Raw genomic sequence first — 25,322 nt, forward strand, 5'->3', positions numbered from 1 at the left:
CTTTGTATTTCTTCAGCACTTTTAGGAAAGATTCAGCTTTTGTGCAGATTTAATATGTTTTCATAGTAATACTTACCCGTGTTCTTAAGCTCAAATTTCTCTGTCAATACTAGAATTCTTACTGGGGGGAACATTTTTCATATCAACCTGATTATTTGAGAATTCATATTAAAGTCATGGTTCATCTCTGGGAGATTCCTGTGAAATATCAGTGTGTTCAGTGGAAATACTTAACTCTGATTCTTGTCATCAATCATGTGAAATATTCTAGGCACAAGGATTGAAGATTTATCCCATGTAACTACTTCAGTGAAACACAAATTAGAACCCTGTTCAGCTAAAGGGCACCTTCATGACTTTTGCTTTATTTATATGGGGTTGAATTTGCGTCTTCAAAGGATTTATTCCTGTCCTAGAAGGCCAGTAGATGAATATTTGAGACAGTAGTGAGAGCTTTCCCTTGGGTTACCAAGGTATTGCCTATACATGGAAATTCACACTAATCTGAATGTGATGATGGGTTGGGAGAAGTTGGCAATGATTGCTTACGGGGAAAAAAACCACAAAAAAACCCCAAACAAACAAACAAAACCCAAACCCACAAAAACCTCCCAGAAAAACCAACCCACAAAAAAACTCAGGAAGTTTGGTGTCATCTGTACCTGTGTAAATACAATTAAATAGTTGCTGTAATTGTGCTGGTTCCATGGCAAAATAGGTATTTAAATACTGTGTTAGTTGCTGACATAAATCACAGAATTTTTGTTCACAAGTACCACATTGTGTTACTCTTACATCTTAAAACAATGATAGAATAGAATGAGATTACACAGAATTGATTACAGTAAGTTAGAAGACAAAAAGATGGGTTGAAAATAATTTTTAATAATCAAGATTATTTCCTTGTGAGCTCGTTATTCAGAGATAATACAAAAGAAAATTGTATTTGCTTCTCACATAGGCATGAGTTCTTTATTTTCAATGGTAAGTCAGAACTGAAAGAGTCTGAGAGTCACTAATCATGTTTCGTGTCTTTAAAAATCAAAATTGTGAGCTTTTCTGCAAACACATCCAAAAGGACTCTATTTCAAAGGCTAAATGCCTGATTTTATTAGAACATTTCAGCATTTTTTGCATATGAATTACCCAACTTTACAATTACCTGTCTGGATTGGGGCATTTAAATACTCCCCATGATTACAGTAATTTTGTCTGTGTGCCCAAACTCCTGACTTGTACATGCAAATAAGTAAATAAATAAATCACACATTCAAAATCTATACCTGAATGTGCAATCTTGGTAACCATAATTAAAAATGCAAGCATGATTTTAAGCCTCTCCTTTTAAATATCATTTTAAGTATTTTTAAAGTGGGTCAGATAGTTTTCTCATTGCTATTGCATCTTGCTAATTACATTAATAATTTCACAGAGAAGAAAAAATTGCATCACTTTAGCTGATCTATTATCACAATAATTGCTGTAATGAAAGCATTGAACCCAAAAATATTTAGTTTTAGATCTTGAGCCATTTAAAACTGCAATGTTATCATAAGGCCATAACAAGAAACTATAACCTTGTAAATAGAGTCTGCACTGGTGTTCTGATTTTTATTGTTAATAACTGCCTGTAAGGATATTCCATTCCTTCAAGGTCTGCCTTCTCTAGAAAGCTTATCCAGTTGTAAGGCATGGCAGGAGGAGCTTTTGTAGAATTTCAGTGCACACCTTGAGTGTTTTAGGAGGCATGAAACCAAGTGACATTAATTATTTGAGAACAGCTCTGGTAAATTACTATTTTCACAGGGTAAATCAATCTGACATAAAGCCAGCCAACACAACATCATTGCAAAAACACTCATTGCAAAAACTGCTGGGAAGTTTTGGTCTTTGTGCAAAAGTGGAAAGATCCTCAGAAAAAAAATGGTTACCAAAAAATTCCCACGTGCAAAGCAAATTGAGTAATGGCTACCATAGGAATTAATTAACCCAGGCTAGAAGATTGGTTTGTCATGGATAGAGAAAAGTGCATCTGCAGATTCCAAGGGGCTGTTACTGCACAGGAAAAACAGAAATCCATGACTAACTACTTATCAGATGTTCAGAGCTGAAAACAGAAAGGTTTCACTTTCAAAGGGGAAGAAGGAGAAAAAATGGGGAGAGGGACAACAGAAACTGCAGTTTATGGGATACATAATAATATGTGTTATTTTCCCTCTATGTCCCAATAAAAGGGAGAGAGAGGGAGAATAACATATATATGATAGCATTTGATATATATTATAAGGATGTAATATGATTGACACACTGCTTTCCATAGGTGAGCAATTTTTGTACAGGTATCTAATACAAAGGCATTTTAAAACTTTCTAATAGTGGGAGAGATTTTTTCAGCATTTGGGTTTTATGTTCAGGCCAGGAGATGATGATTCTGTAACTGTTCTCACCAACAGATACAAGAGATAGATAGATAATGTGCAAAGGAATTAGCCACAAAATGCATCTGATTTATTCAGACCATTTTTTCCTCTTGCAGAAAGAAGTATTTGGTATGGTCTATTGCTTGTTTGCAGTGTCTTCTGGTAAGTTAGTCCTCAGCTGTACACAGGAGCATGAAAGGTTCCATGAAAAGAGAAGTTGGACACTTATTCCTCTTGAAATAATACAGAGAAACTCCATCAAACACAGGTTCCTTCTGTATTTCTTGTTGCTGCATTCACTACAGTGTTGAGAAACTTGCCAAACTCCTGCCTTATCCCTTCCCCCCAAAAGTCCTTCCAGCTAATCTCAACAATGGAAAATGATTGAAAAGTAAAAAAGTTAAAAATTAAATAAAGCATTAGTGATATTATACTTTAAAATAGAGTTTTCACAGCTACTGTGGACAGATTTGAGGACTCAGTGAGTAAGTTCTGCATTGCCCTGAAGTGTTCTCAGGGTTATATTTCTCCTTTTCTGTTTAAAGGTGATTACTGGAGATGCTAGAGATGGCTGCTTGGAGCTGTAATGATCTTTTCCTTCCATTCTTTTCCTGCAGACCTTCCTGATCCCAGGAGTATTGCAGGAAATTACTTCCCTTCTTTTTCTCTGCTGTCATGTTCCTTGATTACCATTTCTACTGTGTGCCCTAATTAGCCTGACTGATTCCTTTCATTCACTATCTTCCTAAAACACAGTGATGCTCCTTTAAAAATTAAGCAGTGTAGGAAACACTATTTTTACTGTCTCCTTTAAGGTTTTATTAAATCTTTTAAATTATGCAATTGGTTTTTCTATGGGGTTTCTCCACAAAATATCAACAGAAATAAAGACTGATTTGGGTGTGGAATAGTGCATTTGAGTACTTGTAGTTCCCAACCTCAACCAATTTATTGGACTTTGGGGATCCCCACCACAGAGTCAGCAGCACAAAGCAGTGAAGGTGCATCCTGTTGGATTTCTCTCTCCTTCCATCACTGATAAAGCACCTCATTCTTGCAGCCATTTTTGTCACTTGGCACTTCTGTGAGACTTTAGGAAGGAGTATCTGAAATAAAAGCACACAAAATTGCTATAAGTTGCAATATAGCAACTTTTTCTTAAGAAAAATCTCTTTTGACTCATGAGTACAGTTTATGAAACATTTTTGAGGGGTATTTTGGAAAGGGTGCAGCCCATCATTGCAACTGTGTAGCCTGTGCTAGGAACAGGGGGTTTTTTTATGGATATTATCTTTATCTGGATTTCAATGCTTGGTATTTCAATGAAACTAACCTCTTTTCAGCTTTTTGCTAATTTTGTATTGATTTATTATATTGGAACACTAATTTGCTAATTCTCTATTCAGTGGCACGCCCTTACATGACGTCTACCTGTTTTAGTAGTAAATTTTATTTACTGTATTAGTCTGGAAAAAAAATATTTCACCTGGTTCTAAGAATTAAGTGAAAGAGAATTTTATCAGGATTGAAAACATTTTCCATCTCTTTCTTTCAGTAGTACTTGTGCATTTAGAATCATATTCTTAAATTCTTTTCTAGTGTTTGAGATGCTCATTTTTGTTTTCTTTAAGGGTTTTATTTGTTTGTTTTTGTAGTACTGTGCAGAAGAGGATTTACCTGGGTTGTGTAGCACAGACCCCAGCTCTTTGATGAGCTATTGGATTGTACCTAGGATGACAGGCAGTGATAAAATTAATATAATTAATATCTTGTCTGTATGTATTTTTTGGATAAACCTCAGATTCTTTTGAACCATGCTATGTGACCTGAATAATTGTTTAAGTTATTGTATTGAAACTAGTGATTTATACAGAGAAAAACTGAGCTGATGTGAACTGAAAATACTGTTTGAGAGGTGGCAATTATCTCCTTTGTCATTTCTTCTAATAATTTTCATTAAAAAAACTCCACAGAATATTGAAATGTGGGAATGACAGAAGAGTCACTGGGGGAAAAAAAAAGAGCACAAAGAGGAAGAACATTTAATTTCATTTACCTATTGTCATTATGTAGTCATATTTGAAGAAGCAGCCTTATACCTGCCTCTTTTTGTCTCCTCTGCCTTGCTCCTCCCTAAAGTCAAGGGTTGGAATAATGCTTCTATCAGTTCTCCAAATCTAAGAATAGAAATATTAGAGAGCAGAGATATTGGCAAGAGAAGAGATTGACTGCAGCATGTGAACACACATACATTTCATTGCAGACCATAGCACCCAGAAATATTAATTATCTAATTTATTGCAAAGAAAAAAGGGAAATCAGTCTATTGTCCCCCAAAGCTGGGTCATTCTGTCATTAAGTTTTTTAAGGGGTGTCACCTGTCCCATCCTTACTCTGTGTAGGAACTAAATCAAACTAGAGGTTTGCTTTCTCGATACCATGTCTTTTATTGTTGTAATTTGTACTAACCAGCATGCTTGATAATTGATAATCTGTGACAGCTGGCCTTCCTCCCCTGGATTCTTCCTCAGGTTTGGTTTCTATCAACTCATGCTGCACAGTCTCAGTATCAGTTTGAGCACAACTCCAAGTGAATCCCCCTCACAGTCCATTCATGACCTGAATAAAATAAGAATCATGTGAGAAAGATGAGATTATTTAACCAGATAGTGCTCACAATCAAAGGTTGTCCTCATAGCTTTATTGTCCTAATTCAGTAATATCCTAATCTTGATTTTGTTATTTTATTCTGCCTTTTTTAATATAGAGCATCCAACTTGCATTGCATTCTTTTTTCATGTTCTTTTCTGTCTGTTCTAGACACTTCTACCAAAATATAAATTGGTTAAAGTATTATCATAGTTTTTTCTGCACAGTGGTAAGTTGGAATAAAATGGAACAGGCCTTACTGGATTGCCCTTTTTATAAAGTGAGCAGATAGAAGAAGGGCAAGAGGACTTTAAAATTGAGAACATTCAGAATATAACAAATATGAAAGATACCAGTCTCACAGGGCATTAGTGGGATCCAGTAAGCAAGGGTAAAAGAATATATGAGGTAGAAATACATAACAAAGTGTGTGATTCAGAAAGATTAAAACACCCCTTCCACAGCTACTGATGGTTGCCATTCGTTGTGAATGACAACAGAGTCTTCTTTGATTTAATTTGATTGATGAGTTCTCAGCAAGCTATAAAAAATCCATTTTCATGAAAAATGCCTTCCCACCCACCGACCAATAGTGCCAGACATGCCCAAAAGTTGTTCCTAAGTTTCCCCTGGGGTCATCCTCAACTAACATTGTCGTGGTCAATTCAGATGTTATGAATCTGAAACAACTGAAAACTGGACTCGTGGAAAATGATGTGCTCCCAAAGAGCAGTGAAATTTTTTTGCTGCTTTTGGTTTTTTTAAGGAACAAGGTTTCATGACCAGTCAGATGACTGCTGGATTTTTATTTTCTGGTTTTTTTGTCTATATATTATACACCCCTGAGGCTGGGGAAGAACTTAATGGCTGTAAGAGCCTCGAGCAGTAAAGACTCTTCCACAAGAGAGCCCAGGGCTGTGTTTTGGAGTGATGGAGCCATGGCCTTATTTACTGGACTGGGCAATTCAAAAGACCCTCAGGTGACATGGAGTAAACAAACAAACTTAAATCCATCTATTCAACATTAAATAAGGAACATTAAATTAGTTTAAAAACTTCTGTAATTTCCAAAACTCACAGTCAAATCCTGATGAAGCTGCAGCAAAGCACATTTATGGATATGTTATCTTTTATGAAGCCAATTAAATTATCAGTGTTTCTCTGCCTAATTGCTCATATTTCATTGGAGAAACCTGTAGTGTCTTTGAATTGTTCATTCAGATACCCTGCTAATTACTGAACCTTTAACACAATATACTATCTTTCCCCAGGCTTTACAAAAGTCAAATTTCACACAGTTCCTATAATCAGTAACTCACAAAGTCACTTCTGGTAGAAAACTTTAGGGGAAACAAGATGTCACCCAGTGATTTGGAAGGTAGAAAAAATACTCTGTGATAACACAGATAAAAATAAACCTTTTTTTTTTTTTTTTTTGTGAGTAGTCATCATTAGAAATCATTTGCAGATTTTCTGTGGAAAATGGTAAATTGAGTAATTATTTTGGTTAATTTGCCAGTGAAACACAATAATTTTTATCAGAGCCTAGGCTTAGATATGTACAGCAGCTGAAGTGCTGGATTTCAGACTGAGCATATTCCTGGACTTTGACACAGGAGCAGTTTATTTCCTTCCACCATGAATGCTGGCAGTCAGCTCTGAGTTATCCAGAGGGATGAGTTTTCCCAAGCTTGTGATGATTTTGGGGCTTTCAGCTTATGTTATTTTACCTTGTTTATGAAGGGCTGGTTTTTATTTGGAAGTATCAATAATCCTGATTGTGAGATTCTGCATTTGGGTGAGGAGTGGGTTGTTAATACCTTTGTAAACCTCTCAGTTGAAAGCTTCCCTGGTATCCCTGTAGCTGCTCTGCCACAGAATTTAATACACACTTGACTTAAGGGATAGATGTACTTGAGTTGACTTCAGAAGAAGTAAAATGATCTACCTTAATCCATTTATTTTTTCCCTCCACCTTTTCCATGAGTATGTATCTGCTTTTAAAAGACTTACCATCTCAAAAACGTAATTGCTTTAAATACAATAGAGACTGCCATTTCAGAATAAAACATTTGCTTTTTGTTTTAATTAGAAAGAAATCTTCTCTTTGAGTTTTATTTTGCAATAGTGATGTTCTTGAATTTTATACAAAGTATTGCTCTTGAAAGGAAAAATCTATGTTTCTTTTGAGCCAAAGTAATTTCTTGTTTGGGGGACAGAAGGGAGGAAGGAATGATTTCAGAAGTGACAGACATGAATTTCAGAAGTAATAAGGATTTTAAAGAGCACTCATTTTGCTTTGAATGAAACTGTAATCGGGAATTTTCCACTCGAGTCACAAATGTAGCATATGAAATAAAGCAAGAATTTAATATTTATCAGGGCAGGACTTGAGCATGAGAAGATGAGGAGGGAGCAGGGAAGCACAACACCCTTCCCCCAGTTTTGCCTTACCTCCTCTCTTCCTTCCAGCAAAGCTGAGAGGAGTCAGTGCCTACAGCCCGTGTCTGCAGTGCTGCCTTCTTCCCTGCAGCAAACCTGCTGCCTTTCCAATCACTGGAAAATTGCCACTCACTATAATCACAATTGCATCAGACCAGTAGCCTACTTCCAAGGGGAAAATCCCTGCTGTTCCCACCCCTTTTATCTCTAACACCAGAAATCCTTTTTTTTTTTTCCCAGTCAGTGACAGCAGGGCAGGATACCTCCCTAATGTCTATTCAGCAAAGTCAGAACAGCACACTGGGAGGAGAACTGCTGAAATTGCTGGGCCAAAATTAAGCTCTCGAAATTGCATTTGAAAAATTGGCTCTTGAGTTCTGAGAGGCAATCAAGTGTTATCTTTTTCAGTGTCATCTTACTCCTTTTCATTCAGCTACTGCTGAAACTGCTTTTATATCAAGAAAGGCCTTCGGAATCAGAAGAAAAACTGATCCTGTATATGTTATCTATGAGTTGATACTTTTTAATAACTCAATTAATATGAACTGACACTGAATATGTTAAATGCATACTTTGAGGTACTTTTTAAAAACACCTACTTTTAAATCTCTTTGTATCTCATTACAAGAAAAGGAAGTATTGCCTATTTCCTCTTGCAGTGTAAAGAAAATACTCTTGAATATGTCAAAGCGAGAAAAAGCCACATGGAACCTCAAAATTATATTTTTAGTGCTGGTTTCCATTGTACTACTGGAGGAGTTCAGAGGAAAAGGAATCTGTAAAATCTACACATGTCAGAGTTGCTCTTTAATTTTTAATGTTTTCATATGGGGAAGTCAGAAGACAGAAACTGCAATACATGCTTGGCATGTGCAAATGTAGTAGCTGGCAGGAAAAGAAAGAAATCTCTGTTTAAATGTGTGTGATGAAGTCTGAGGATGAATTTAAAATAATATCTCAGAATGCAGGCCTGAGAGATCTGGGATAAGATTTTTTAAATTACTTGTTTTTGCTTTAAAGGCCAACAAAAAAAAGGCTTGTGAGCTTGTGCTGTGGTTAAGAACAGCAGGGACTCCAGCTCCCAGCAACTGGGGAAGTGATGAGCTCTGAGCATCCCAACATTCCCTGTCCCAAGGCTGGCTGCTCTCCAGGTTGTTCACCAGCCCAGTCAGGAGGGTTGAGCATGTTTGTGCTGGATGGTGTCAGCATGTCCTTTCTTCATCCCTTCCTTCATCCCTTTCTCATCCTCCAGCCTCTCACGCCAGCAGGGACCAGCTGATGTGGCCCTGCTCTCAGAGGTTTTTTGGGGCACTGTAGGCAAGTCAGACCAGCCATAAATATTTGGGGATGTCATCCCTGTCTCATCAGGGACTTGTGGGGGTAAATATTTCAGGTGTTGCAAGTTGTCCATTACTTCAATAAGGAAGCCATACTAACAGCTCTGGCAGATGTAGAAGTTATCTCACTCTGTTTGGTTAATACATGTAGATAAAAAATAATGTTTAGTGATAGTAGTGAAGTTGTTCAGAGACAATTTCAAGCAGCACTGAGGACTGGCTAAAATTTGGGAAGTTAACAATTCCCTATTATATACCAAGAACGGATTCTTTTTATTCAAGTCCATATACCAAAATAAAAAATGTCAAGAATTGTATCATCAAAGCATCTTTATCTAGATTGGAAAGGAAAGAAGCAGCATTATTACTGCTTGGAACAGATTTTATTTATGATCAAAATGTTCTTCTATTAATGAAACTTATCTTCTTACTTTGCAGCTTGCAGGCCTGGATTCTATAAAGCATTTGCTGGAAATGTGAAGTGCTCCAAGTGCCCTCCACACAGCTTGACTCACATAGAAGCAACTTCTGTCTGTCAGTGTGAGAAAGGTTATTTCAGAGCTGAGAAGGACCCACCAACTATGGCATGTACCCGTAAGTCTGATTATTACCAGTGTTGGCAATTCTGTTGCCACCTTTATTTGGTTTTGTATTTAAAAAAAAAAAACAACAAAAAAAAAACTATGAGTCTGTGAAGAATTCCATTCCTGTTAATCAAAAGAGACTTTTAAAATCAAAATTCAAACTGCCTATTTCTGCTTAGTGTCTAGATAACTGTAAACATACCCAGGCTTCTTAGTTTGGTGACTTTTGAACTTGAAATTCTGAGATGTAATAGGAGGAAGAGTAATTGTTGTAATACAGATAACAATATGGTGTTTTCACTACCAGTAATGTGCATTCTATATACTTAAAAATTTGCTCGTCCAAAAACTTTAAAAAAGCTGGATTCATGTAAAGAAAAAAACTGATATAACACGCTTTGCTGTCTCCTCAGATTTAAAAGAAAAGTATAAGACAAATATCCCCACACAATCAAACAAAAACTAAATGCTCTAAAAAAGAAAAGAAAATAATTTTTAGAAAGGAAAAACAAATTATCAAATCAGGATGAGATATAATTTAAAGCTCTTGCAACATCACCTTTTTTAACAGTTATTCCCTCTATGCAACTGTGATAATGAAAAATCATTACTGTTTATTTGATGAATTTTAGAATATATAATTTTGTGATTTTTGACTAACTTATATTTGTTCCTAAGACAAGCCTGATGTCCACCATTCTGGGGGCAGAAATTCTGAGAAGGGATTTTTATTACTTTGATCAATGGGTTTATGTCTCGAAGTACATAGTGTAAGTTTTCTTACCACTTAATCAAATATTTCTTATAGATTTCCACTCATGGTTCATTACTCACTAGGATTAATTTATTGATTTTAAAGCAACTATATCTGTTTAATCTCAAAACTAGAACAAACAGCAGTATTTTAAAAGCTGTGTGTAAAATACTATATTTTAATAGGCTATAAAAATCACTTATTTAATAAAAGTGATTAAAGACTGCAGAATCCTCTAAGGCACCCAGCTTTTGGTATAACACTTTATCAATTCTTTTGGTGGAGGATTTGATCTTGGTACTTTTTGTGCCACAATTAAGAGAATTCTAAAAAACTAACATGTTGAATTAATGAAGTATTTTGACAGATTAAGTATACAAAATTTTTAAGTCATAAAGCTCTAAAGACAAAGTGCTGTTGCAATAACCATCAGTGCATAGCTGCATTTTGGGATGGTTTATGCAGCATCACGAAAAAATAACTGAGCTGACTGAACTGAGCTCATTCTGCTTTTTCCAATGACACTGGACTGGGCAAATTTAGAATAGACCTGATAATTTAAAACTGATTTACAAATTCATAGGCACTGAGGTCATTACCAAAACCCAGACATTGTCCATCCACTCCATGGGGGTGATGGTCACTAAAAATGGCACTCTTCAGACCCAAGGCAGAAAACAGTGTAATCTAACCAGAGGGTTTTCCAGGGGAAGGTAAGTCCCAGCCTGTGGATACCTCAGGGGCTCAGGGTTCAGAGAGTGTTCCCAGTCCCAGCTCACTCTGGAGTAGAGCACATAGGCCTGGTGTTTTGCATGCAGTGTTTGAGGGAGTAAACAGCATCCTTTCAGGCTTACCACAGGAAAATGGTGATTACAAATAATTCCACTCAAATCGATGCCCCAAGCACAGGCCATTAAGAACTTACTTCCAGAGCCAAAACTTCCCCGGTGTTCTTGACACTTTCATGCTTGGGAAGAAGGTTTCACTCATACATTATGCAGATGTGGCTCCATATTATTTATAAGTCATTGATTTTTCATTGCCAAAAGAGAGTTCTTTGAAAAAATTACTCAAACATGGCATTATGATTCCATAATTATCTTTCAGGGCACAAATATAAGCCTTGATATCCTGGTATGTTGATAAGGTAGGGAGGAGCATGAGAGCCCTGCCATCAGAGTGCAGTTAGTTCAACATCCTGCTGCTTTCTTAACAAATGTGAGTGCAGAGAGCTGCTTTGGGTGAAAACTGCCTGGAAAAACTTGGTGCCAGACCTCCACATTGCTGCTGAGGATGTCAGCCAAAGTAACTGAGTGAGTTGAGGCAGGGCAAAAAGCAACCACAACAGGATAACAGTGCCTCGTGTCACCTCAGCTTGGGAGAAGGAAGAACTAAAGGAGACAGTGTAGCACCTCCTGGTTCTTGGTTCAGTGCCACCATGTGCTGTGTCCTATTCAGCCTAGGCTTCAAAGTATTGGTACTTCATTGATTGGCACAGCAGGTGAATTCATCTTACACCTGCAGTGATGATTATTTCACTAATTGTCAGCTCTGCTAATGGCACCAAAGCTCTTGACAGGCAGACTGTGTTCTTACCTTGCACATCAGCAGCAGTAGACAGTCTTCAGGCCAAATTATTCCCTAAGTGATATCTTTAGCCCCACTGCTTTCAAACTAGTATCTCAGTTATTAAAATTATGTTTCTGTCATAAATACAGTCTCACTGCTTTTGGTGGATCTGTGCAGATGTGGAAAATTTAAATTTAATAAACAAAGATACAGATATGAGTGGAATTTAGATTGTCCTTCCAAACTGTCATGTTTTTACTATTAAAAAAAGGATTCAAAAAGTTTTTAGAAAGTTAGGAACTTTGACTAAATAGACAGAAAATGCTGTGCAGAAATGAAATGCCATTTTTATATAACCCCCTTTGGGAAAGATCTGCATTTTCCATATTCATTTTCACATTTCTTTCTTGACATATGAGACATGACAAAAGAAACAGACATTTTTCTTGGGCTCTTTGAAGGGAGAGATATTCCTAAATTAAACACAGAATGATCAGTTGATTCCCCTTACAAATGTCTTCATGTTCAAACATTTTAACTGAATTTATTGATGCCCATTTTATTTGCTCCCCCATGTCCTGCAAGGTAACATGCTTAAGATAGATCCTTTCTTTTCTCTTTTAATTTCTGTGTAGGGTTAGGCAGTATGGGGTTAGGCAGTATTCCTCACTCCAGAGCTCTTCTTCAGTACTGAGAAACTTGCATATATAGCATTATGGAAAAAAATCACCTTGATTTAAGACAGGCATCCACTTCCTTCTAGATGAGCTTCAAATCCACTTTGATTAATTCTGTGAAAGTACTGTGTGCTTTTACAAAATTGTACAGCTCCCATTTTTACTTTATGTAGCTGCATTTCGTAGAGGAGAGTGTTCACTTTGCGGAACACCATAATAGAAATCTAATTTCAGTAAGAGAAATGAAAATTACATTAGAATATATCATTAATCTCCTTCTCCTAGGCTCTTTTCATTTGACTTACACTTCTTATCAATCTCTCACTGCTACTCTTCCTTCTTATTGTATTTCTTTGCCATATGCAAGTACTCTATCAGAAATCTCTGTATACACTGTGAGCAACAAATAGCATCATATCTAATCCCCTGTCTGATTACTCTGTACATAAAGTCTAACATTTCCCACTATAAAGTAATTGGATGAATTGATCCATCTTTTCAAGGTCAGGCAGGCTTATGTTGGTTGTCTGAGTTGTCTGAATTCCTCTCTTTTAATGTTATGCTTAAACAATTTGAACCTGACAAACTTATGCTCTGTTCAATAACTTCTGCCACAAAGTATAACCTGTATTTTTAAGTCAACACTGAATTTCAGCAAAAAAATCAGGCAATACACTTGAAGACTTTACTGCCTCTATTGTTACATACATACACACTTTTTTGCAATTTAACATCATGCTCAGACTTGGGATATTGGTTTGCAGTCACTGGCTTCCATTCCTCCTGCCTGCCTCACAGGAAAAGAATAGTTGACATGGGAAAAATGTAATTCTACATCAAGTGACACTATTTATCTATGCCACATGTATAGATATCAAAACACAATTATGAACTCAAGGGGCACAGCCAGATGCTGATTCTGAGTATCCTAAGGTGATGGTTAATCTTTGCCCTTCTGCTGTAACTTCAGAAGTCAAATGACATAAAATTCTAAGAGTCCAATAGTGTATAATGGACAGTTCTTACTTAAACAGTAACAATTTATTTTCCAGATAGTCTTCACTCTGAAGTGTGTAAAATACTGCATTGCCCTCACCAGACTTCTGCAGTGCTGGGTTTACTCCTCTTCCTTCCATAAACAGGAAGATGCACTTTGCCTTCAGAGAGGAAGAGAATACATAAAAGGAGATGAGGTGCAAAGCACTGCATGAGGCACAAACTCAGCTCTGTTGCTTTCAGAGCAGACCTGCTTCACCATAAGACATCCACCCAGTCTCCTCCACAGCAAGTGTCAAAATACTTCCTCATTGTAATTTGTAAATGAAGCAAAAGCCATTACTCACACTCTGGCTGAGTTCCATCTCAGCAGAAGAGCTGCATGTTTTTATAATGCTCATCCATCTGAACTGTATTTTATTCTTTCTCACAAAACTCAAAGTCATGAATTTCACTGTGAGGAAAGGATCCTTTATTTTCACCAATATACTTGTTTTTCTTAAAAATCAATATAAGGAAAACCCTGAGAGCTTTGCATACAGATGTCTGCAGAAGGGTTATTGCTGCCAGCTTTTTCCAATGTGCCAAATAATCTTTGTATAATTTATAAATGATAACAAAGCAATCAGGCCACATTCATAAAAGCCCAGTGACACATAATTTAGCTGAATCTGAGGATTACAATTAATTGTCTCTCTTTGTTCCAAGTTCTAAATCTTAGTAAATGATTCACTGCATGTCATTACAGCTTAATATTTGCATGAAATCATAGTTTAACTGGCATAATTTAACAGCAATTAAAAAGCTATTTAATCCTCATGCAAATTGGCATGAGGGGCCTTGAGTATGAAGTGTGTTTGTGGGTTTTTCCTGCATTTGCAAGAGGACACTCATATACTTTAAGACACCTCTAACATAATTGATAGTTTTCCTTTTCACTGAAATGTGAATGGACAATAATATGTGATTTTTCTTACAACTGAGAAATAAGTCACAAACCATGACCATAAGAACCTTCACTCTCTAGTACAAATGAAAAAATATCTTTTTTAAAAAGTATTTTATTTGCTGTATTGGTTCTTCTACAGATGCTATTCCATATAGTACAAGGAAAATCTGATAGAAAATCAAAATCCACAAAGCCAGAAAAAACTCTCCTATTGCCCAGATTCATATTCATTTCTGTTTGAGCCTGCCAAAATAGATGAAATAATATCAAAAAAACTTGAACTATGATGACCTGTTGAAAGATGAATCTGACTCCATGTTCTCAGAAGGCTACTATCTGTAGTTTATGTAAGATTAAATTTAAGCCAGTTTTAGAGCACTGGCTCCAATCCTTCAAGCAATTACACAGCTGCTTAGTTTTACGTGCATTAATATTACCAATTATTTCAAGGGGATTACTCAGCTACTCAAAGTTATGCACATATGGAAGTGTGATTACAGCTCATCCTCCATATTTCTAAAACTCCTCCATGGTTTTAACAGTGGGAATTTGTTAAGATCCCGTCATTATTTAATTCTCACAGCATGGTTTTAGAGGAAACATAATTATTCCTGTCATCTGAACATATAAGAACTGAAGCTGTAGTAATGTGTGCTGGTTTTAGCCTTTTCCGATCTCAGGACTATTTTCTAGAGTAGCTAGAACTGTTATAGGTATTTTGTGGGAATATTAGTGATCCATTAGCCATAAAATCTGGACAGATAAATGTATTATTAAATGCTCATCCATTCAAAAGATCTCAAACTTTCTTATCCACTAAAAAAATGCAAAACAGTGTAACACTTCCATCTATTTTGAATATCAAGTGCTTGAAATCCAGCAGGTGACTCATAATTTATGATTTATTTCAGGGCAATGTTAATTACTCTCTTATTACAAGTTGCAGGTAAATACCAGAAATGAAAAAGTGGCTGAATTACAGTTCACAGAAAAGCTTAATGTTTATTATTCACATTAGTGCTCCCACACAATAGCAACTTCTTTATTTACAAGCATTCCAGGTTTTATACCCATGCTTATGCCACGTAAATAAATAAAAGGCATCACTTAAAAATTATGAGTGTTAAACTCTGTGTAAAAATTAGCTGGTGTCATTTGCAAATGTTTCTTGTAGCCTTTCAGTCTGCTTAAGAACCTCTGAAATAAGGAAAAACTTACTCAAAATTTTACCAGTGTCTCAATCAAAACTTTAATCCTAAACCCTGTTGGCAGTTTTATAAATCATCAAAAGCTGCAAAGCAAGCTGAAAGTTTTCCAGGTTCTGCTAACCATTGGTGAAGCACTGTGATTTTATTGAGAGCAGGAAATATAATGCTTATTCATTCAGCCCAAAAATCCCAGAGGTCAGCAGTTGGGTTTACCATAGTTATCTCACATACATCAACACTGGGAGTATAAGGCCTCACATTCTTCCAAGTCCATGTTTCTTATAATAATTTTTATTATGGGATTACATCCAAATTGGTTTTGAAAATCATACATCTGTAAATGCTTGCTTGAAACATATTAAGTGGAAGAAGATGCAATAAGAAATTGAGATGATTCAGATATCCTGTGACAATCTGTACCTTTCTGTCACCCCTTCAGTAATTTCTATCAAAAAAACAATTAGGTGGTAAAGTTCTTCTGTTAGACTGTGGAATCTGATATGGAATCATAGAATTATAGAATCATTAAGGTTGAAAAGACCACCAAGATCAACCTTGGATCAATCACCACCTCGTAAGCCTGACCACAGCACCACATGTCACATCTTGTGGTTTCTTGAACACCTCCAGGGAATTTGGTTTCACTGTCTCTGAGGGCAGTAAATTCTAATGCCTGGTTACCCTTTCTGTGAAGAAATTCTTCTTTATGTCCAACCTGAAGCTCTCCCCTGGCACAGCTTGAGGTCATTTCTCTTTTTCTGTCACTTATTGTCTGAGAGAAGCGACCAACCCCCCTCTGGCTGCACCCTCCTGTCAGGGAGTTTTGGAGAGCAGTAGGGTCATTCCTGAGCCTCCTTTTCCCCTGGCTGAATATCCCCAGCTCCCTCAGCTGCTCCTCATCAGACTTGTGCTCCAGACTCTTCTTCAGCTCCATTGCCCTTCTCTGGACATTCTCCAGCACCTCAATGCCTTTCTTTATGTGAGAGACCCAGAACTGGACACAGGACTCAAGGTGCCACATCAGTGCTCAGTGCAAGGGGCAATCACTAGATCACACTATGTATTTATTTTTACATATATATATATATAAAGCCTCAGATGATTTCCATGTGATCCTACACAGTAACTCAGCAAGCAGCTTAAAACCTGTTGGACTATCCATGACTGTTGTGTGATGAGTGGGAAATTGGAAATGGATCACTTGTGGTTCTCTGGCGGTGCTCAGACAGCTCTAGCACCTGCTTGTTTTCTTTGCATTCTTCCTCATAACCTTAAAGTACTTTTTCTCCTGCTTTCTGATCATCCTTTTAGACCTTTAAGTTGAAAAGTTGATGTCTTCACTGTTATCCTGATGCTGATGAGATGCCAGGTGGGAAAGAAAGAAAACTTGTAAATGGTTTCTTATGCCTAATAGTCTTGGCCTGTTGCCAGCTAACCCTGTTAATGAACAGCAGCAAGGAAATCCCTGGGGATAAGCAGTGAAGGATAGAAAGAAATATCTGGCAGTGCAAAACTAATACAAACAATTTTACCTCTTGTCTTTATTCCAAAGCTGTTATTTTTTTATTACTCAATTTGTCTCTTACAAAATGTCAAAGAGTTTAAGTCTCAGAAAAGCCTACATTACTAGACATAAAATAGGGATATAAATATTGTGGTTAGAGCTCTCCCTCAGTATCCCACAGCAGCAAGAGCCATTTATTGAAAACTTGGTTTATGTAGGCTAGGTTTGATGTTCCCAAGTAATTTCTGTGTTTTCTTAAATTCTTTCTTATTGTATTTGCGTTGCCCCCAGACAAAGGAAGGAAAGATGAATCTGACTCCATGTTCTCAGAAGGCTAATTTATTATTTTTAATATTATATGATATTAAAGAATACTAAACTAAACTATACTAAAGAATCCAGAAAGGATACTTACAGAATGCTAATAAGATAATAATGCAAACTTGTGACTCTTTCCAGAGTCCCAACACAGCTTGGCCCTGATTGGCCAATGAGTAAAACAACTCACAGCAGAATCCAATGAAACAATCACCTGTTGGTAAACAATCTCCAAACACATTCCACGTGAGCACAACACAGGAGAAGCAAATGAGATAAGAACTGTTTTGCTTTTTCTCTGAGACTTCTCAGCTTCCCAGGAGACAAATCCTGGGCGAAGGGATTTTTCAGAGAATGTGAATGACAGACTTTCTGAATTCATTCTGAGTTATTTTGATTATTCAGCTTTTTATGATGTCACCAATTTATTGTCAATTTTTTTTCAAGGATTGGATGTAGACTACTTTTAATTTTTACATTGAATCTGTCACTGAAATGTAGCTCTTATTTGCAAGTAATTGCCTTCAGGCAATTTTTTTCTCCACAGCAGATAACACTGGCTTAACAGGCTTTCCCCTCCTTTTCTGCAGGGCCACCTTCTGCTCCCAGGAATGTGGTTTTTAACATCAACGAGACAGCTCTGATGCTGGAGTGGAGCCCCCCGAGTGACACGGGCGGGAGGAAGGATCTCACCTACAGCGTGGTGTGCAAGAAGTGCGGCTCGGACGCCAGCCAGTGCGAGATGTGCGGCGGGGGCATCCGCTTCATCCCGCGGCACACGGGGCTCACCAACTCCTCCGTCACCGTGCTCGACTTCGTGGCCCACGTCAACTACACCTTCGAGATCGAGGCCACCAACGGCGTCTCGGAGCTCAGCTTCTCCCCCAAGCAGTTCACTGCCATCACGGTCACCACAGACCAAGATGGTAAGTGCCAGCGCTGCGGGTCTGTCGCCGTGTCCCTGCCACCTGGGCGCTCGCTGGGGGGATCCTGTGTTTCTTGGAAGCCTGGGTCAGTGGTTAGGGGGTTTTGCAGATTGCTGAAGGCTTTTAAGTGCCTTCCATGAGGACGTTCAGCTTCTGCTGATGAGGGCATTTAATGCTTTTGGCTGGTGGCCCTTGACCCCATTACACAGGGCACAAACCCACACCTTTCTGTTTAAAATTATGTGCAGGCTTTAGCATCTGAGACCAGATGTATTAGTGGTTCTTCTGGAGTCTGTCTGGTGCTTTTGGAACTTCAGTTTTGCAGGAGTAAAACACCACAGGTTATCCATTACAGCTCCACAATTTGAAGGCAGAGTGAAAGTGAGCTCACTTTCCTTGCTATGTGTGTTTCATAGCACAGATAACAGAGCTTACCTCACTGTAAGATACTTCTGCGCCTGTATGAGCCATTTCCTCAGGCAAGCTATCCTAATAGATTCTTTTTTATTCCTTTAATTGTAAACTTTGCATTGTTGTTTTGAGCTTTTTCTTGCCCCCATTTCAGTTTGAATTTGTGTCCGAGGTGAATCTTTGTGAGGAACATGGGAAACTAGAAGAGCTCACTTTTTTTTTGTTTATTTCTGCAACTTTTTCTTCTTTAGAAATACTTACTGTGCCAGGAAACAGCATCATAGGTTAGCAACAATGCAATCCATACAGCACTTCTCTCTTCTGGCTTGTGTAACTGTAGACAAGAAGGTTATTTCAGAATTATCCCTTGCTGACATTTGTTCCAGAAATGTTTTTCACCTGCTGTGCAGTGACATTGCAACTGCAGCTGAAGTGTTTAATGTAGAACAGGAACTGAGCTGGCAGAACTGCTGTTTGGAGTAGAACACATTTGATGATATGTTTCTGCTAAGTAAAAGTGCTAATGTTCAGGAGCATCCTGTTATGTTCCACTTGTAGGGAAGGCCCTGGGTTCTTTCACTGATCAGCCTAGCAAAAATCTGCTTACCTGTGTATCTGGGACGAGTAGTTTTGTCGATGAGTAAGTAATGACTCGTTTGCCTTTGGGCATACAAAAATGAACAGCTTGCTGTGATGATGATGATAATAATGACAGTGATGGTAATACTAATAATATTCATGAAAATTGATTTGAAAAAGCACAAAACCCACTTGCTCACTGTCCATGATGGCAACAGAAGAGCTAATTATGTAAGTTGCCTAATGATATATAGGTCTTGCATTGAAAATTGCCTGAAGCACTGAGGCAATGTATCATGTTGATACATGGTAAGTAAAGTGAGGTGCCAGAAACTTCCCCTGTGTAAACTTCCTTTTGGATCTTTTGCTCCATGGTATTAAATGCAGTCACTAAGCTTGTCCAGGTGGAGGTCACCTGAAATACAGTTCATTTTTAAAGTGGATAACGCCTGTGTGAGCACACCTTGTGATGTGTATTTAAGTGGTAGGCTTTTAAAAAATAATCTCTTTTGCTGTAGTCTGTCCCTAGTTTAAGGATATAGATTTTTTCTGTGGTTTACTTAAAACAGGGAAAAGACCAATGCTTTGATAGTTTTTGACATACTGACAGTAAACTCTAGACTGTTTGCATTCCCTTTAATAATTCTTACATTACTGAAAATGCTATTGGAAAGGCTTCAAAGGATTTAAGGCCAGATTTTCAGAATATCTGTCAGTTTATCTGGATATAAAAAGATAGCTTTGTGTGAGAAAGCTGTGTAATAAATGAAATGGAGTCATATATAAAGTGTAGTTATAAAGAAAAAAAAAATTTCTGTAGGCTTAGAGGCTGCGTAGTTGTATAAAACTACAAGCATGGTAACTATATATTTAAAAGGACAAGAAAGAAATGCAGTGTTCTTTGAAATGTGGAAGAAAATTCACAGAGTTTTTGTTGATGGAAAGTATGGAGAGAAAAATGGACATCTTTTTGAGTTACTTTTAGTCATAAATAAGAAGGGATATAGAAAAAGCTAGGGTATCCAGCCTCAGAAAAGCAAGCTGAACATTGCAGAGATTTTATTATAAACGCACTGCTGGTAGCCTTTCCTTATACTCTTAATTCTGATGAAATGGGTGGTAGTCATTGCATGATGCTGCAGGTTTGTGCACATATTCATAGAAAACGAAGATCCAAGATTAAACATATAACATTACAACAAAAATATGTTTGTTTTTGCAAGGACAGCTTTATCAGAAGTCCAAAGATATTGGTTTAAAACAATTTTTTTGCATTTGATATGTGTCTAATGTGAAAGATACAGGTGTGCAGTAATTCTTCCCACTGAACATATTTATCCGATATGCAATCTTTTCCTACATTCTGTTTTAATGGTTTTGGTATGCACATTGCATGAAGTGCAAAACCTCTTTATAAATACATTGTTTTATTCAGTTGTCATATCTTTGTTAAGAATACAGACCAAAATCTTCTGCTGTTATAAGTCCAAACCATTCTGTTAGCTACAATAATTTAGAATAGGGTTTTTTTTTAAATTTTATTTTCTTTGAGCATACTGGATTTACTTCCCTCTAGTGGCCTTTTCTTTTGAGTGGTTTGTGTGAAATTAACAGATTTGTCATTTAACATGCAAAATTATTAGCTTGTTCTTCAGGGGGTTTTCTTTTCTCTTTTTTTTGGAGAACAATGTTGCTGAAAAAAGTAATTCAGTGAAGAGTTCTGTGGGCATTCACAGAAACTGAAGAATTGTATTCTGCCACATTAGTGAAGAGAGTAGTCTGGGAGCATCAAAGAGGGGGAATATTTGCTGACAGGAGAAGTGAATTAATTCAGAAGTGATTAAAACTGATTCTTATGCACAGAGCCTTACCACAACTAATATTAAAATCTTAACTGCCTCCTCATGCAGTTGCAAGTATCAACAAGATTAAGCATGGTACTCAGCTTTAACAGTGACAAGGAGCAGACTGAAGGAAAGTAACACTTGAAAAAGGCTTTGCAAACTCTGTCCCTCAAACCTCTCTGTAATTTGATGTCTAAAGCATTACCAGACCTGATCAAATACTAAAAAACTTACTGACATTAATATGAGTAAGTTTCGTAAAATTCACTTGGTAATATTGACTGACTTTTCCTTTAATTTATACAAGGACTCATAAGTTTGACATCAATGGGTTTGTTTTTTTTACCTTTGGCTTCATTGGGAAACAAAATTTCTGTGGCCACATTGTCTGTCAGGCCCCACAAAAAAATATGAACCCATTAGCCAACATGAGTGTGATAACAGCAAAAAAGATTCAACAGAATTGTGAAGAGTGACCCTTCAGTCACCAAGCCCTTGGTTAGATCTGCAAGTTGAAAAGCAAAGTTCAGCTACCTGAGAGTTGCTTTCTGTATTAGATACCAGCTGAATGACCACTCAGTCTGCCTGTTGACTGGCTGGCCAAGAAAATATGTATTTATTTGTGGTCCTGTACAATCACAGCATGTGCTGTGTCTTGTCCAGCCAGTGTGGCAAACCAAGATAGGGCAGGTTGTGTTAGGAAGTACAAATGTTGCAGATGAAGAGATGAGGGAAGTGATCTATATGCACCCATCAGTAGCTTTGTTTGGAAGTGTTTTGAGATACCAGAATAAATTCTCACTTTAAACTCAGATAAATGGACAGATAAACAGGATTCTGCTCAGAAAAGCACTTAAGGAAACTTCCTGCTCAAGGAGGAACATTAGTACATATTAAAGCACTTTGCCAAATCACTGCTAAAGTGATTTGTAAACAACAGAAGGATAAAACATGTTTTCACAAAAAGCCTCATCAAAAAATGTTTAACAATGCTATTGTTCAGAAAAGTGCCTGGATGCCTTTTCTTTATGAGAGCGAGAAAGTTTTATACAGCAGTAAATATGCTGAGTACAAAGTAATTGTGCTCAATCAACTTTAAATCATTGTGTGAAGAAGCAGAGAATTATATGCTGAGTTGTAATTTATGTTTCTCTTATGACTAATGGAAGGAAGAGACATCTAAATATATAACTTTCTTAGCATGCCATAGTGTCTGCATTGCTTAAAGAAAATCCTGAAGTACTGGAGGTTTTTCATGCATAATTAAAGTAGTAAATAATGAATAATTAAGCAAAACAGAACTTAAGTTCCTATTTCCAAATAACAGTCCATGTATGCTTTCATTCACTGTGCATTCATACATTCTACTCCTTTAGAACAGAGGGGGGTTTAACTTTACACTGTAAGGAATGGGAGTATGAGACATATCCCAAATGGTGGAATGTTTACTCTGCAGAAATTCCCTTTCTCCCACTGCATACTGGAGTCTTCTCCTTGCTCAGTTCTGTGGTTTGTGGATGACTCTGGTCTCTGTGTCATCAAAGAACTGCTACCAGCTGCTATCTGAGGCATGAGCAGCTTCAGTCTGAGGGCACACACCCTATCACTGTATTAAACACTTGTCTCATTTTTCTGTGTCTGTCTAGTGTTGACAGCTGAGAGTTTCAGTCAGACCCCAAAAGTGCAAATCTGTCAGGATTCTGTTGTGCAATACATCTTATTTTATGTGAGCTGTTGGCAGATACATCCTAGATGATGTTTCCTCATCTGATGGTAAAAATCTTGCCAGTGTTTGGAAGTGTTTAATATAATTCCTTTTTCAAACAAAGTTAAGGTATATTTCTAGTACAGGTGGCTTCCTCAGACATATTTTTAGTTCAGTGGAGACAGTCTGTAGAAAGAGGAACCTCTTATCACTCATTGCTGTGGGAATTGATGAATACCTGGAAGGATTTCAGTTTCCCTTCCAGGAATAAACACAACTGTTTCACCATGAATTAAAGGCATGAAGTATTATAATCACTGTGGAGATGGTGTAAGTGGTTAAGAGCCTCATCTGGCTGACATTCTGTGTCTCAGTAACCCTACCAGGACAATTTATCAAGATTGAGCCTTGTGGCTGGTGACAGTAGAGTTTTAGGATCCTCACCAGCGTGGCAGAGGAGTTCCCTGTTCCTTCATCCTAAATTGATTCCTACAGCAGCATCCAACATTCACCCTAATCAAAAGTCAACTTTCCTTTTTTCCCCCCTGAGTCTCAAATCTCTACAGGCAAGATTGTCATTTGTGACTTTAAACTCTTTTTTCATAATCACATGATGAAGCCCCTTTGAACCATCTTCCAAACTGTTTGTGCTACTAGCTTGTAAATCTAAAGGAACAGCTCTTCTAAATGGCTGATTATTGGAATAGCAGATCCATAAACAATAAAAGCCAGTTATAAAACATTAACAAAACCCTCCATCAGACATTGCCAAAGCTCCAGCCCACATGAAAGAAAGAACATGACATTTTCATAGATGACAATAAAAAAGAACTTTATGGCATTTGCTTACTGAGAGTTCCACCCAACACTGCACTCTTGTCAGCATTGCTGATGCTACTTTTGGGAAGAATTTGAAGAGAAATATCAACTTCTTGGTAACTGACTAGGGACAGCCTGCAAATGTCTCTACTGAAGGTGATGGGAAGACAGCAAAGAGTACAATTTTTAAAAAAAGCTCAAGATGCATGATAATACATTTAAACAATATATTTTTAAAGGAAATCAGCATCATGTAAACAATATTCAGTGTGTTTATGACATGAATATGTATGCATATTTATAGCAGTGTGTATATAAGTAAGCATTTTCAATTGGAAAGAAAACCACAAGAGAGAAATTCTGCATCTCAGTTCTCAGACTTGTTGAGGTCCGCCAGAATTAAGAGCTTAGAGCCAAGGTCTTTGTCAACATTGTTGTTAATCACAGATTTTCATCTGCTGGTCACCTCTGTACAGCCACACTACTTGTAGCTGATGTTTTTTTGCTCATATGCCCAATTACTCTACAGTATTCATAGGAAAGAAGTGGCTTTTGAAACAATCTTGATTTATTTCCTGAATGGCTTTTTTCATGCTTATAAGTTTTTTAACAGATATATTCTTTTTCTGCTGGAGAATTTGGGTGGCCACTCATTTTTCTTAAATGAGGTAGCAAAAGTCAAACTGGTTGCATTTATTTTTCATTTCTCATACACCAGAATTAGCCATAAGTGAGACAGCCAATGCGTGTATTTTCAGATACATTTCTCTAACTTGCACAATATCAGGAGAATAAAATTAAATTCTAGTTTGAATGAGAAGGGGAAAGGTTAATCAATGCTATATATTTTTCCCACAATTTACTTACCAGTGTGGTCTTTCAGCTTCTGTAATAGTTTCTTTCATTGCAATATGTCCATGACAAGCATTTTCAGCAGATTTCTCATTTCAGTTGTAGTCACTAAAATGCAGCACCCAAGTGCTGCAGCAATTTTATATTAGTAATAATAGTTTATTTCTGTTTGTGAAAGAGGGAATTGTGGAGAAATATGTAAAATAGTCATTACAAAGAAATTGACAGGCACCCAGCACTGAGATAAGAAATATGCCTTGATTTTGTTTGTTCCTGTTGTAGTCAGTAGCTGTGAAGGGCATTCAGCACATGATAAAACCCCTAAGAAGGAAATGTGTATTTATTGACTTTGGTGATTTTAACTAGCATGTCAAATAACCTCATTGGTGCTATCTCTATGCTCGCCTAAGAACCATGTTAAGATAATTGAGCACATTTCAGTTATCTGGAACCTCTCACAATGAATGATAAGTGGAAAGGATCACCATTGAGTATTCTGCTCAGGGTAGGGAACATGGTATTTCAGATATGAACTGAATTAGTGAATTAGAAACTTCTTCAGCAAATGTTAATTGACCAACTCAGGAAAATCTTCAGAGTTACATCAAGAACCTTCTGTTTGCAAAGTTTACCTAAGCATTTCTGAAAGATATTTCATTAAAAAGCAAAACCAGCAATCAAACTAGATAAAACAAGATCAGCACAAATCCAAAGGAAACTCTGGTGTTTCCAGTGCATGATAAGTGAATTTATGACTTATGTTGCATTCTTGGTAAAAG

At 37.1% G+C, this 25,322-nt stretch overlaps 1 protein-coding gene across 1 annotated transcript in view; it reads left to right on the forward strand.

Moving 5' to 3' along the window:
- Window positions 1–25,322, forward strand: part of EPHA6 (EPH receptor A6) — a 371,852-nt gene that overhangs the window by 167,282 nt on the left and 179,248 nt on the right. Inside the window, exons 4-5 of the mRNA XM_059871825.1 lie at window positions 9,287–9,442; window positions 17,998–18,333. Of these exons, the coding sequence (XP_059727808.1) occupies window positions 9,287–9,442; window positions 17,998–18,333 (492 nt within the window). The remainder of the gene's footprint in view (window positions 1–9,286; window positions 9,443–17,997; window positions 18,334–25,322) is intronic.

Source organism: Haemorhous mexicanus, chromosome 2 (assembly GCF_027477595.1).
Source record: "Haemorhous mexicanus isolate bHaeMex1 chromosome 2, bHaeMex1.pri, whole genome shotgun sequence".
Taxonomy (NCBI): Eukaryota; Metazoa; Chordata; class Aves; order Passeriformes; family Fringillidae; genus Haemorhous; species Haemorhous mexicanus.